Source organism: Salvia miltiorrhiza, chromosome 1 (genome assembly GCF_028751815.1).
Source record: "Salvia miltiorrhiza cultivar Shanhuang (shh) chromosome 1, IMPLAD_Smil_shh, whole genome shotgun sequence".
Classification (NCBI taxonomy): domain Eukaryota; kingdom Viridiplantae; phylum Streptophyta; class Magnoliopsida; order Lamiales; family Lamiaceae; genus Salvia; species Salvia miltiorrhiza.
In genome coordinates this window covers 68,474,394-68,489,878 of record NC_080387.1, presented here as the reverse complement: position 1 = coordinate 68,489,878, position 15,485 = coordinate 68,474,394, and the positions used below count along the sequence as shown (strand labels likewise).

General features: G+C 36.1%; 3 protein-coding genes across 6 annotated transcripts; 2 read left to right on the top strand and 1 right to left on the bottom strand.

Moving 5' to 3' along the window:
- Positions 1 to 579: 579 nt before the first annotated feature.
- LOC131005430 (ras-related protein Rab7-like) lies at positions 580 to 3,515 on the top strand. The gene is made up of 7 exons (XM_057932425.1): positions 580 to 884; positions 1,354 to 1,380; positions 1,503 to 1,602; positions 1,746 to 1,892; positions 2,100 to 2,180; positions 2,773 to 2,918; positions 3,228 to 3,515. Exons 1-7 carry the CDS (start codon positions 832 to 834, stop codon positions 3,292 to 3,294), a joined length of 621 nt encoding a protein of 206 aa, XP_057788408.1. The 5' UTR covers positions 580 to 831; the 3' UTR covers positions 3,295 to 3,515.
- LOC131005343 (SWI/SNF complex subunit SWI3D) lies at positions 3,462 to 9,287 on the bottom strand. 4 transcript variants are annotated; one of them, XR_009095249.1, is made up of 8 exons: positions 8,562 to 9,287; positions 7,254 to 7,792; positions 6,063 to 6,668; positions 5,706 to 5,872; positions 5,098 to 5,618; positions 4,575 to 4,771; positions 3,936 to 4,475; positions 3,462 to 3,856 (listed from the first exon to the last, which is right to left on the bottom strand). XR_009095249.1 is itself a non-coding variant. In XM_057932263.1 (7 exons), the coding sequence occupies exons 1-7, from the start codon at positions 9,007 to 9,009 to the stop codon at positions 3,999 to 4,001; spliced, it is 2,847 nt and encodes a 948-aa protein (XP_057788246.1). In that variant the 5' UTR covers positions 9,010 to 9,250; the 3' UTR covers positions 3,462 to 3,998. The 4 variants fall into 4 exon arrangements, 1 of the variants encoding a protein (XP_057788246.1); XR_009095248.1 differs by having other exon boundaries at positions 3,936 to 4,367; positions 4,575 to 4,768; positions 8,562 to 9,249; XR_009095247.1 differs by having other exon boundaries at positions 3,936 to 4,367; positions 8,562 to 9,245.
- A 4,703-nt stretch (positions 9,288 to 13,990) lies between these two features.
- Positions 13,991 to 15,452, top strand: LOC131005418 (BURP domain-containing protein BNM2C-like). The gene is made up of 2 exons (XM_057932407.1): positions 13,991 to 14,391; positions 14,479 to 15,452. The coding sequence occupies exons 1-2, from the start codon at positions 14,350 to 14,352 to the stop codon at positions 15,235 to 15,237; spliced, it is 801 nt and encodes a 266-aa protein (XP_057788390.1). The 5' UTR covers positions 13,991 to 14,349; the 3' UTR covers positions 15,238 to 15,452.
- The last annotated feature ends 33 nt before the right edge of the window (positions 15,453 to 15,485 follow it).

The following is a 15,485-nucleotide window of genomic DNA, read 5'->3' as shown; positions in this document are numbered from 1 at the left end:
ACCCGATTAACCCGCCATCCGAGAGGGTTAGGGTTGAATATTTTCAACTCGATAAAAGTTACAATCCGATTAGCCCGGCACCCGATAGGGTCGGCCGACTAACCCGAATACTTAATATTGAATATTTAGATATAAAAATAAAAAAATGACAAAATATTATAAAATCTCATCATTTTACTTTTCCGTATTTTTGAGATGCTTTGATTCTATGAATTCAAACTATTGTTGGATATTTTATTATTTTTTTGTTAGCAAAGTTGAACATTTTATTGTCACCAATTTATTTTATATTTTATGTAATCTTGATGTTTTTTTCAATATCTCATATTTTTGTATTTCATGCTTGTTATATTTATATCTTTGATTTCTATGTATATTTTATACATTATACATTATACATTATACATTATACATTAGATCATTAAAAATAACAATATACAAATGATTATTTTATTTTTACGCATTTAAACCGACTAATTCGATGGGCTAGCCCGAAACCCGAACACTTAGAGTTAGGGTTGAAGATTTATAACCGACAAAATCTTCAACCGATTAGCCCGCACCCGATTAACCCGAAGTCTGGTGGGCTGGCCCGATTGACATCCCTACTCGGAACTAGAAAATTTCGCGACTCGGCAACTAGAAACATCCTTTTGCCAAACTGTAATGTTTTCTTGAGAAAGAAAACAGAGAGAAGCCAATCAATTTGAATTTCAATCCGACAAAACCTAAATTGAAGTTCGATAGCTACACAGCGCGGAGAGAGGGAGAAGCTGTTACAGAGTCTGAGAATATTCGATCAAGTCAACTGATTAATCGGAATTCCAAACGATGCCATCGCGCAGAAGAACTCTCCTCAAGGTTATCATTCTCGGCGACAGTGGGTGAGTTTTCATCCCACCCTTAAATTTGGTGTATGCGTTTCTATCTGATTAGACTTTGTGTGCGAGAATTTGAGGATGGGGGCGTAATGTAGATTTTATCAACATATTGGAAAAAATTGCTGTCGATCTTTAGTGAAGAAGGATTAGAATGTTAATTTGTTTATATTTTGCTGTATTAGCTTTTGTATAGACTGATCTGATGTCTGGCGCTGTTGTGATATTGCATTTAATGAAAGTGAGAAGCAGTGATGTAATTTGATGAAAACTGGAATTCCTTGATTGATTAGTTAATTTATTTAATCTGGTATGAAAAGCTGTATATATAATTTGGTAGTTTTGAGATCAATTTATCTAACAAAATTATGCCAGGCATTCTCACTATGTACAGTTCCACATGACTGTGTCAATATTGAGTCTACATGTTGATAAATGAGTGTTTGATAATTGTATTTTTTGGTTTGATTTGCAGGGTGGGGAAGACCTCATTGATGAATCAGTATCCTGGGCATCTGGTTAATATATCATTATATTTGGTCGTGAAATCATCTATTGTTGGATATTTTGCTAAAATTGATTATAATTATAAGTTTGATGTTATCCTTGAACGTCCTTCTAAAGATATGTAAATAAGAAGTTCAGCAACCAATACAAGGCGACAATTGGGGCGGATTTCCTGACAAAGGAAGTTCAGTTTGAGGATAGGCTGTTTACCTTACAGGTTAGTCTGAAGCAACGTCTTTTGGCTACCCTTAAAATTTGACTTGTCGCTTTATTTATTCTTTGGAATTTGTCTTGCCCTTTTTCACGAATGTGGATATTTGTAGTCCTTTTATGCCTTGGATTGACATTTTCTCCAATTAGATATGGGATACAGCTGGCCAAGAAAGATTTCAAAGCCTCGGTGTTGCTTTTTACCGTGGTGCTGATTGTTGTGTGCTTGTTTATGACGTCAATGTGATGAAATCATTCGACAATCTTAACAATTGGAGGGAAGAATTCTTAATTCAGGTAATAGGGATATATTTTGCCTACTTTGTAAGGGCCAAACATCTGCTACTCCATTCAGTTCTAAATATGGGCTTTTGCATGCTTTTACAAATGTTTGGCGCTTGCTGTTAAGCATGATTTATGATCCTTATGTCATTCACCTTCTTTGCCCTTTGAAGAAATTGAACCACAAAACAAAAAGAAACTAAAGCAGAAATTTCACTGCAGGCAAGCCCAACAGATCCAGAAAATTTTCCTTTTGTTGTGATCGGCAACAAGACTGATGTAGATGGTGGAAATAGTAGAGTGGTACGTATCCTCTCTATGTCTCAGTATGTGTGCGTGAGCGTGTGTGTGTTTGTGTGTTTCGGGCTGACGGTTTATGATGTTCTATGCCAAAAAAATATAAATATGATACTGTGTAAAAATATCTGATTCGCCCAAATTTGAAAATGGTGACTGACATCTGGACATATTATGCATCTGAGTTATTATTGTTACTTTTTAATAAATATAAATTCTCATTGAGCCAGATATATTGGCTTAGAACATTTTGTATATGAAACTATAATATTATCGTCATTTCTTGGTTTGTATCTCTTCATTTGAATATTGAATCTTATTAGCATGTGAACTTACTTGGGTATTTACAATAATGCTTTGAATATATATCTTGTATATACCATATTTCAAAGAATCAAAATAATGGTGGATCATATTTTTGGATTTTTTGTTTGGGTAATTGCTAAATTCTTATCTCAATTTTTGGATTTTTGCATATGTCCGGCTTTGTGCATCCATAGGTGTAGTTTTGAACACTCGGTCTTGTTTGGAAGTCGCAGTCAATCTATCTGCTATAATGTGCTGATGCTTACTTACATATTTGTTTGGACTGCAACAGGTATCCGAAAAGAAGGCTAGGGCTTGGTGTGCCTCGAAAGGGAATATTCCCTACTTTGAGACTTCTGCCAAAGAAGGCACTAATGTTGAAGAGGCTTTCCAGGTCATTGCAAGTAATGCCCTGAAGAACGGAGAAGAAGACGAAATGTAAGCCAACCATCTCATGTTTTGTAGATATACACTAAAATTACCCAAGTATATATGATTATTATCAATATGTTTGTTGGAAAGGTTCTTGTATATTGGTCTTGATCGTGAAATTCATGTGGAAAACCTATTTTGAAGAAAAGAGTATCTTCTAGAGTCCAAAATACTAGAAACACTCTCCCCTTGGAACAGTTCTCTTCCTAGGGTCATTAGTTCATAAATAAGCGGCATGTTCACCATCTCTTAAGTAGATCGATACGCTAGCTTGATTCGTGCCTCAAATTTGTCTCTGATTTTTCTTTGGTGTAGATACTTGCCTGATACAATTGATGTCGGAAGCAGCGGCGAGCAAAGGTCAACTGGATGTGAATGTTGAAAACATTATCCCAGGGAAGCAGCAGAGGCGAAAGCCACCTGTGTATACTAGCTATTTAAGTGTTATTCTCATTGCAATTGGATTTACCTAGTATTTATTCTTAGACACAGGTCGTCATTGAATTTGTGAATTTGTGTGGAGCTACGTTTGTCAATAATTTGGTCCAGTTGAAAGGGAGACATAACATAGCATTGGCTGCACTAAATAATTTCATTTCTACATGTTCGAGCATGTTAGAAAATTATAAATTATACAATACAACACAACATTGAACAAACCCATGAGGCATGAATTCTGGTTGAGAGACAAACTAGCCTACGCAGATCGTTGTTTCGAGTGGAGGAGCCGCAGTTACATAATCTACAAAACCAGATCACACGCACTAAACGCATTTCTGAAGCTTTTCCTTCTCAGTCATAGATAGGATTCTTTTACGTTGTCCACCTCCCTCGTTGGATCATTTTCAGCTGATTCTAATTCCGATTCGACATAACATTCTCGAATTTGGATCGGTGCAAGTGCATCAAGGCCTCTTTCACCACAATATCATTTACGAATCAACCTGATAAAACAATTTTGGGAATTTCAATCAATAAACATGCATATGTAAAGTTACGTCATAAATAGAGAAATTTACTCACTCGGTAGAAGTGAAGGTGTGCAGACATTTGGAGCAGAAGATGATTGGCAGTACACTTTGGAGGCTACTTCATGCCAACTGAAGAAAGCTTATCTGCGTTGGGCTGCATCGAACTTCCTGTGGCGTTTCCAGTCAACATAGTGCTTGAAGTAGGATTTGGCGGCATCATGGGTCTCGAAATAGGAGGCCGAAGGGAGTTCATGCCCATTAAGGGTCTAGACGCCGCATTGGGGAAAGCACCTGCTGCCCTGTTGGGAGGTAGATTCTGTGAAGCTGGACGAGCTGATCCCGGAGGCATCCCAAATCGTGTTGCAATTATCTGTGCTCTCTCATGGAAGAGCCTCTGTTTCGACCGCTCCAACAGTTCCCTAACCCTCATCCCGACGTTTTCCATATCAGCAAAGAAAGCCAACTTGGTCTCCAGCTTGTACAACTGCAACCAAAGCAGCCTAAGCTATACAGGGTGCATATAAACAAATAGAATAGGCTTTGTGAAACCCTAGTACGACCTCAATGACAAGAAAAAGAAAGCTTCAAGCCACTGCAGAAGTGCAAACACATTAATCAAAATCAATTTACTTTTCAGGTCTACCTAGCGAGAGGGGTAACGTCGAATATAACTGGTCAACGGCAAAAATACCTGCTTTTCTATTAGAAATGTGGACAGCTGAAGTATTTGATCTTCTTCTTGATCCGCCAGAAGCTTTGCTTTCACTGCTCCAGCTGAGAGGGCGGTCACTGCAGCTCGTTTTAGCTTCTCATCAGAATCAAGATATTTTTTTGGCGCTTCAGACTCTTTCTTTTCATTACCACATCCTTTAGCTTCTCTATCACCTACTGTATCATCAAACAGACGATGTTATGCAATTTCATCTGAAAATCCATCTTGTTGGTTTTACAGGTAATAATAAGCATATAACCCAAGATGAGTAATTCAGATTAGCAGCTCATTTTACTATGTAAGCTACACAAAACCCAAAAACAAATTACATTGCAGAAAATCCAGTTAGCATTCCAGGCAATGTAACATTTTTTATCTCACTAATATGAACAGCCTTTAACTGATTCATTGAACTCAGTGGAAGAATCTTATGTCCATTAGACACACGTAAACCACCTTAATGAAGAAAACAAGTTAAAAAAGCAAAATGTGAAATCAATACCTGCACGGTCGTCTTTTTCAGTTGAATTTGAGATCACCAATGCATCAGCCCCTTTGCTTTCAGAGATGGATGCCATATCCTCTTCTTTAATAGGCTCTTTAGAATGAGAGCCCTCCACAGCTACAGCTACACCTCCTGCTACCTTGGCAGAATTTGATTGAACCTCAGTTTGAGATGTAGAGACAGCTGATTCTTCAGCATCTTTTGGCACTGTTTCCTTGGGCAAATCAGAGCTACCAGGGGTATTCTGCGAGTTTGATTTGGCTTCTTCCTTGGTAGCCACTACATCAGGTTCCTTAACAGTAACAGATCTGTCTGTACCATCAGGTTTGGGAGAAGCTGCATCTTTCTGGTCCTTGGAAGCAGAATCATCTCCTCTATTATTTTCTTCAGGAGCAGAATCCTTGTTGCCATCATTTCCATCATCAAGTAAAACAACTGAATCAGGAATTTTCTCTAGTTTTTCAGCATTTTCATCCTTGTCCTTCTTAGGTTCATTCTCGGGTGTTTTAGTTGCATCTCTGCAAATTTACAATTCAGATCAGGAATACAATCAGGAGTATAATTGGTTTTTAAAAATGACAAAGAAAACATTGACAAACACATACCCTTCGGCATCAGCCGAACTCTTCTCGTCACCCGGAGGATCTTCCAGAGAGAAGCAGTGCCTGGCTGCAAGCTGCTCACAGGAATAACCACTAGAGACAGATTTCAATAGGCTACAAACGGATGCATTGGCAATATTAGGGTCCACCAGTCGTACTAGAAATGCAGCCTGTAATAGAGAATAATCGGGTTGAATGTCAACAAAGTTAAGACGCAGTTCAAACTAATTGCACTCAGTTTTAATATTAAGTTTAGTCTTCAGAAAAAGATTTCCAGCAAATACAGAGAAGAGGGAAACAAAAGAAAAGGCAAGTGTGATAAGTTAATCATTTAGAAGTGACAGACTAAAAACCACTTACCAATGTCATCACAGGGTTACCAGCTTCAGCTAAGCATAATCTTTCTCCAGGTGAAGGAAAAGAACACACGGCTTCAAATGCTTCCTTGAGAGCCTTCAATGCAAAACTCTCTCCAGCTTCAAGACTCGCATCTGATGCCTTGACCTCATTAACCTTTGAGATCTCCATTGGACAGGATGAGTCCTGATTGTCAGTACTACCACCCTGGCTTTCTGTTTTCTCAACGGCATCTTTAGGAGCAGCATCACTATCTTTGTCAGCTTCAGGAGTAGAGTTTTTATTGCTGATGGAATCCGATGCCCCATTTTCCTTAGGAACATCATTGTTTTCATCACCATGATTGAAAAAAGTATCTTCAATTGGCATTTGAACAAAGTGCAATATACACTGAGCTTTGGTCTTTGTTGCAACATGCTCAGCAATCTCGCTCCAGTTATCTCTAAATAATTCTATAGCTTCAAGGAGCAGAAGAGTTTCTTGATCTGTCCATTTCCCTCCACTAGCACCACCAGCTTCTGGTGGTTCCATAAGAATGAAATCTAATGGGGACATATCCGACCCGAACTTCCCGTTGTTGTAACACTCAGCACAGAGATCAAAATCTGCCTGTTTACAAGTAGGGTTCGGTAATAATAAGTCAACAATATCATAAAAATAAGGGCACTCAAGGGCATAAAACTTTATCTGTAATTTGGTTCTAAAGATGGAAATACATGTCTTGCACAAGCTAGCAGAATGAAGTAACTACTACTTTATCTCTCATAGTCACAGAAGCAATAAATTTGTTTCTATAACAAAACAGCTACTATACTGCTGAACAATTATATAGATCCAGTGTTTCCCTTCCAGTGAATATTAATTTAATTAGATTGAAGGAACTGCTACAATACCTATTTAAAATATTACAAATTCAATATTAATAATAACAACCAGATATCCTAAGATCTTATCCATCTTTTGATCATAAAGAATTTAATTGTGGTAGCCTAAGTAAAACCTCATACTTCTAAAGAAACTGGAACTTCTGACTTCTAATCCATGCTTGTAGTTGTAGCGAAGTGACCTATTACACAGAAATGATGCGAGGTGCTGAAAAATAAACCCAAGCGCAAACCACAGATCCTCATAAATGCATATACCACCAGAACAAACATTCAACGTAAATAAATTTCAATATCAAAGACAAGAAACCTGCTTCTGGCAGTGATATCGCTTCCGTGAACAATCCGCTGAACAAGAATTACAATGGTACTCGACAGAAGGACCTTCAGACTTGACTAGTTCATCAGCAACAACAGCTTCTGGAAGCAAGCCAGACGAAACGGATGGTGTATTCATGTTCATCCTGGCAATAACTGGACTCCATGATTGCACTGCTTCAAACTTAAAGAGTTTTTCAACCAATGATTCAATATTCCCAGATTCATCCTTGTTAGCATCCACATCGACATTCATAGCAGCAGGCTCCTGGTTTGGGAAAGGATGATAATTAATCAATCCCCAGTAGTCCAGGAACTCCATCACCTCTTGTCGAGCATCTGGTTCTCCAACAGTAAGTTCGGACAGATGCTTCAACTCAACTTTTGTATTAGGATCCAGGTGAAACTTTTTCATTATCCAATTACGTATCTCCATATATATTTCTGGAGTCCTACTTTCTGATTTCCCATTGAAGAATGAAGGCAGCATTCTCTCTTCCAATGGATGGGTTTTTGTCCATGAAAACCAACCTGAAACGAGAGTAAATTTGAAGAGAAAATGAATATGTAAGCCATAATATATATTTTATCAAAATATTCTACCGAAAACCAACACCAAAAATGATATTTGGAAATTGCAAATAGAAACGATGAAACAGGAACTAAGAATGTTGGAATCCCAGATTACTTATCCTCCCAGGAAAATATTGACATGAACCAGAGGATAAAAGAGAAAGGTCTTCAAGAAAAAGAGGCTGTCTTTACACCTGAACTAAAGGTTTCCTGAATCTTTAGCCACTATGCTGAGCTCTATCAGGTAATACTCTTACTTAATTACATCCTCAGCGAATAAATAGAATTGCTAACCCAATACTTTCATTTACTTTCCTCATCAAAATCCATAAATGGGGAAAAAAGGATCAAGCTTTTATTATCAATGTCATGTAATGAAAACTAGTGGAGGCGGCAAATTCAATCTCCGAATTCTTATATGAAAAAAATGTCGGTGGATAAATAATTTCCAATTAGCTTTAAAAACCCTAACTTCCGGGAACCAGAGAATCAAGCTCCAGATGTGAACAATTCACCACAAAATGCAAAGCAGACTACATTTTCATCAAAATTACCTAACTGCCACTCTACACCTTTAGTTCAACTCTCATACATTCCCAAAGCCTAATTTCCCAAATCAAATAAAATTAGAGTGAGAAATGTAACCCTAAATTCGACGAACACACGTCTCAATTTCCAAAACAAACAAGCACGGCGAGAAATGTCGTAATTCAAATCACTCGCTCACCGGCATGAATAGGCACTACGTGAGCACTTGCATCTCTCGATCTAATCGTTTCGTACTCAGCCTCAATCTTCGCCTCCATTGCCTCCCAATTCTCGGTCAGTCTACTAACCTCCTCAGCCCTCGCCGCCGCCGCCTCCCTAGCCTCCACCTCGCTCTTCAGCAAAGCCACCTCAGACAAGCTGCTGCTGTTGTACGGCTGCACGCGTGCCCTAGTGCAGGGCCCGTTCATGTGGATCGGAGGGAAAGGAACCGCCTGAGGCTTCTCCCTCGCCTGTCTCTTCGAAGACGTCGTTTGAGAAGCCGAGCTGCCTCCGCTGTTGTTGATGGAGGCAGATTTCCTCTTCAAACCGCCTCTCCGCCGAGAAATCGGCTGCTCCGACGGTGAAGCCTCCATCGCCGACGCCGTCGGAGGCGAAATACCGGCGGAGTCCCTTCGCTTTTCCTCCATTGTTTATGAGCTCCGCTTCAGTCGACTCTGTAAGATACGTACATCCCTGCTGTATGTATCTATATAAGATTTATCCTCTGCGACACCCGCCTACGGTAATTTTCGTGTTCGACGTGTAAACGTTTTTTGCGCCGTTGATTCATCTGCGTTGGGATATCAATGGTTGTGATTGCTGATTCTGAATATTAGTGTCGATGGCTCGCTATATTTAAAATAAAATCGCTGAGAAGTGATAGCGCTTCTGCTAAATGTGAAGTTGGTAAAGTCGCCGTTGACTATATATTTACAAATTGTTTACATGCAAAGTTTTATTAATATAAGTTGTAATGTTGTAGATGAGTCGACCTTCTCATGAGGCTTTTAGAATTTTGTTATAATTTGAAAATAGTTATTCAAAAATATATGTGTTGTTAGTTTGTAAGTAAGCTCCTTAATATATTTATGAGCTAAATATAAAACTATTTTAATACTTATTTGACTTTCAATTTTATACTTTCATTAGAATGAATATAAATTATCTAATTCATTATATTTTTAAGAAAAATATTAAATTTTAGTAAATAATCATATTACTAATGCATAAGATGAAGACTTTGGCGTGGAGAGTAATTAAAGGAAGAGTGGCAATATGTGACAAACTTCAAATAAGGCATGCAGGTGCAAATTTCTCCCACGGATTCAAAATGTTTTTTCTACCAAGACAAGCGCGAGGAGTTAAACCACCTCTTCTTCACCTGCCATCTGACGACGACAATTTGGAATGAGATCCTCTCTTGGCTTGGGCTCTCATCGGTTTTGCAGCAGAAGGCGAAAGAACACTTCAACGCATTCACAAATCTTGGCCAAAAATCATCTCAAAATTTCCTCTCAAGTGTTTAGATAGCTACAGTATGGAGCATTTGGAAAGTAAGGAACGAAGGAGTTTTCAGCGGAGTCAAGTGGAATAAAGGAAAGCAAGTAGCTGAGATTAAGTCACGACTGTGGAGTTGGAAGCAAGTATACAAAACAGAGGCTCCTCCTTTAGACTTCAAAGCATGGATGCAACATGTCCCTTTTTAGAGTTCTTGACTCTTGTTCTTAGCCTGGTTTTCGATTGTTTTTTGTTGGTTTTGTGCATTGAGTTCGCCTAGGGCATACATGTTTTTTATTCTCTTTGGGCACCACTAGGGCCTCGCTGATTTCTCGTCTTAATAAAAAGCTTTTTTTCTGACAAAAAAAAAACTAATGTCTAGTCCTTTGAATTTCGACAAAAAATCACCTTACGTTATAATGGCAATTTTTTTTCTTTCTAAATCTAACTATGTATCTAAAGCAAGCATATAATTTCATGTACATTGTAGTTTATAAGTAGAAAGTTATAAAATAACTATATATTTGAGTAAAGTTTAGTCCCTTGAGTTTAGCCCGCTCGTAATCAACGCATCGTTGATTACGGAGAAATAAGAAATAAATTAAAAAAATTATATCACACCAAACCTCTTCTAAAATGTTTGTATCATATTCATTCTAAATCTGATTAACACTTGAAACCATTTAAATAAATATAAATTGTTACAATAGTTCATTTTTCACCTAAATAAAAATCAAATAAAAAAATAGATATTAATAATAAATAGAATAAATAAAAGAATATTTAAAAAAAACATGTGGGCATATAGAATAACGGCCGAACACAGTTTAAAATTTATATATACTTGACTTGTTCCAATAATTTCTTAAAATCATGTAGGCATATGCATGTACTTGAATTTATATCTATAAATAGTTACAATAATTGGTTATTTGTCTTGGTGAAAAATCAAACATTACAAATTACAAAATTGTGTTACCAAAAACAGTATTAAAACATAAGTTGTATGTGACAAATTATTGTACTACTAAAATGTAAAGGGTTAATCGTAGTTTATGATCCTAAACTATGAGAAAATTCAATTTCGACTATCCATAATTGTTGCCCTTGTATTTTTCTTTGGGTTTATGAAATTCAAATACAGGTCAGTACTATTTTTTTTATAATGTATTACTCCATCCGTCCCACGAATCTTGACACGTATTCCTTTTTGGACCGTCCAACGAATCTTGACACATTTCTAAATAAGGTAATAATTATTATCTTCTCTCTCATACTTTATCACTTTTATTACCTTCTATCTCCTACTTTATCATTTTTATTACCTTCTATCTCCTACTTTATCACTTTTATACTTTATTAACTACATATTTAAAATACTAATCTACAATTCCTTAATTCTAGTGCCGAAACCAAACGTGTCAAGATTCTTGTGACAGAATGAGTAAATTTTATAGAGTAAATGATAGTTCAAGAGTAATTTTACATAGATTAAATGATAGTTCAAGAATAAAAATAATTTCCAAGAGCTAATAAGCTTTCTAAAAAATAAGTTCATCTACCCTTACTTACTTTTTTATAATTTTATATGCAACAATTATTTTACAAATATTATTCAATAATAATTTATTATTTTGTTATATACTATTTAAAGTTTCTCTCTTTTCGATTTTCTATATCTAACAAATATTTTATTTCTTTGACAAAAAAATCTCTCTCTAGCTTATAAGCTCATTATCCAAACTCTTGAAAAACTACATCTTATAAACTCTTGAAACCTCTTATAATTTTTTATAAGTTATAAATTCTTTAAAATAAGTTAGCCAAACACCCATTAAGCCCTTGTTGATAGCATTCATGATATGATTAGAAATGATTTTTGTTTCTATCATATCTACTTAGTAGGAGAGATTTTTATTAGGTAGATCGTGTAATTCATTGTAAATAATTAGTTTAATATATTATATTTTGCGAGAACAACGACTTTCAATAAAGTTAGTTCAAGCTCGGGCAAATTCATGAATTTTTGAATGTGTACGGTAAGTTAAGCTCGATTTTAACTCAATTAATGAATTGAATTCATTTAACAATATTTTGAAGAACCGTAGTTCGATTACAGTCCTTAAGTAGTATTCCCTCTGTCCACTAATTCGTGTTTTAAGGGAATGAGACACGAATTTTAAGAAAAAAATATTTATTTGTTGAGTGGAGAGGGCACGATTTAAAAAAAAATGATTTATTTATTAAGAAAATAGTTACTGAAAATGAGTAGGACACGATTTGATGGACGGATCAAAATAACAAATTAAAACACGGATTGATGGACTGAAAGAATATATACTTTCTATATCTCGAAAATGTTTGTCATCTTCCTCATTACACACATAGCAAAAATGTATATAATGTACTTAAAAAAGTAATATCGCATAGGTTACACAGAAATAAGATTGAAACAATAATTATGAAAATATATCCAATTAGTTTGGGGGCCCGTACTAGTCGAAGACAAATAGACCCCCTGCGTTATTATTTTTCAGCAATAATGAGAGTGATGAAAAAATAATGATAAGCGACAATTTTCAAAATATAATTGCACCAACTTGTATTATTAATGTTTGTACGTCGTTTGTCATGATCCGCTTATAATAAAATATTTTATTTTATTTTTTAAAAACTATCTCTTATATTTTAAACTCCACTAACACTTAATATTTACAAAGATTTAATCATTTGTATTAATATCTTAATCATTTATTAAAGTTCGTGCCTTAAACCACATTACGATTTTCTCGGAGGGAGTATGTAAAAATTAAACAACAAGCTTCATATAATGTTTAGTTCTTATGACAAGGATTCGAAATTATCGAATAACTCAAGATAGATTATTGCATTTGGATATGGATAAATTTATTTATAGATCCTATGATATTATCTATTGTCTTTGTCAAAGATCACGATTCACGCCATGCTATTACACATAATATAGTAAGGGCGGTAGATATTAACGTGTATTTTGCATTGTATGATTTTGAAAGCAATCGAAAACTATATGTTTTGTCCAAATCAGGTCGATATACTTCAAGTCCTCACCTGCCTATCTTTTATTATTCTTATAGCTAAATATCGTGTGCAACGTATATAAAAATTATGAATTGGATGGTATATAAATATATATAGAACACCATAGATCATCTTAATCACAATTTTGTATCCTATATAATGTATGTAACTCATACATATATTAAATTACTAAATTATCCATATAAATAAGAACAATTAAGAACTATATATATAGATTTATCGATATTTATAAGAAGGGTAAATATCACTTTAAACCCTAAACTATTTTCGCACTATCAATTATATCCTGAACTATCGAAAATATTTTTTTAAACCTTAAACTATCAATTTTGTATCAATTGTATCATTCGTTCATTTTTTTAGCTTCAAAAATTTGACGTGGTTCACCGGATACTACAATGTATTTAGAATCATTATTTTTTTTTACCTATATTATATAAAACGACGCGATTATATGCATTACTCATTAAAAATTCAAAGGATGAAAAATGGATAAAGAGTACAATTGATAGTTCAAGGTTTAAAAATTATTTTCAATAGTTCAGGATGTAATTGATAGTGCGAAAATAGTTTGGGGTTTAAAGTGATATAAATATTTACCCTTATAAGAATGTACATTTTCGTGTATAATAGTAATAATATATTATTAAATGAGGAAACTCACAAATGGGGGATGGGTTAAAATAAAAACACCTCTTAAAATATAAAATATGAACCATGTTAAGCCTTTAGATCATCAAGATGTACGATTTATTCACCACCTCGTTGGATGAATTCATTGTCTTGAGTTTGAATCTCATAGGTAACGAAAATTTTATTTTTCGCAATTCATTTATACAACAAATTCATAAATACGCAATCTACATAGAATTCATACATTTTAACTGCTTCGTGTTTTATATTTTAAGAGTTTGTAAACGTTTACTCAATAGTGAGCTGTATATAACTCAATCCATAATAGGATGACAAAATTCGAATTTGATACTTATTTAAATTCAACACGTCACCGTCCACAAGATTAGAAATAATAGAAACTAAATAGTGAGATCTCCTCAACGTGAAAAGTGAGGTCCAATGCTACAAACTCCATCACCTTTGTTTACACCCCTCCCCCCTCCCCCCCACCAAAAAAAAATCATGAATCTTATCTAGCTGTCTATCTATCTATTTAATAAGCAAAGTGATGGGGCGAAATTGAGTTTTCAAATAGCAACAATTGGTACCAACTACCAATTATCGGTTTCTTGCTCTCATCATCCAATGAAATTGTTGTCTGTCACCATCAAGATAGTCTTGTAATCCTGAAGAAAAAATATAAACTGTAATGAAATGGTTCATTTCAGTGCTTAGTTTGTAGCTAGCACACACACCTTGAAGCTTTAGATTTTGGATCAAGAAAGAAGTTTCAAATGGATGTAAAGCTCCCACTTTGCAGCCTCCTCACTCTACTGGTAAATGTTTCAACTCTTGAAAAATAAAGTAGATTAATTCACATGAAATGAGCTCCATTTCATGCAAATTGTGACAAAATTTGGCAGGCAGTTATCAATGGGAATGGATTGAACAAAATGGATATGAGAATTGAGCAAGTTCATTCAGCATCACCCCACATGCATCACCACATGGATCCTACACTCGTAGTCTTCTTCTTCCAAGAGGATCTCAAGGTAGGAAACACCATTCCCATCCACTTCCCGAGCAGAGACCTAAACTCGGTCTCTGCTCGTCTACTCCCAAAGGAGGAAGCCGATTCCATTCCCTTCTCATCCCACCAGCTCGACCACTTGCTCGACCTCTACTCCTTCCCCCGGGGCTCACCTCAAGCCACTGCCATGGAGGACACCCTCCGGCAGTGTGAGACGAAGCCCGTCAAGGGGGAGACCAAGACCTGCCCGACATCTTGGGACTCGATGCTTGATTTTGCCACAAGCATCCTCGGCTCCAGCAACGAGATCAGGGTCCTCGCCACCACTCACATCACGCGAGCCAGTGGCGTCTTACAGAAGTATACGATCACGGGGATCGAGGAATATCCGGCCTCAAAGGTTGTGGCATGCCATACCATGCCTTACCCTTATGTTGTTTTCTACTGCCATTACCAGGAGAGCCAGAGCAGGGTGTTCCGCGTTTCACTTACCGGAGAGAATGGTGATCGGGTTGAGGCCGTTGCAGTCTGCCATATGGACACTTCGCAGTGGAGCCCCAACCATGTCTCCTTCAAGGTGCTCGGAGTCGAGCCGGGCTTCTCCCCCGTGTGCCATTTCTTTCCAGCTGATAATTTCGTCGTCGTTCCTTGAGCTGCTTAGTTAATAGTTGGAAAGGGAGCGTCTTATCAACTAAGCTACACTTTCGTTGTCGTGTATTATTTTTGTTCTTCGGGTTATTTATCTGTATTCAATGACCTTCAATAAAGTTTGGTGAGAGTAATCCAAGAGAGAACATGTATCTAATAATTGTTTCTTACTAATATTCAATCTCGTCTATTGATTAAAAGGAAGATAAATTGATTTCATTTGTATTGTATCATAACGTGTCAATGAATTCA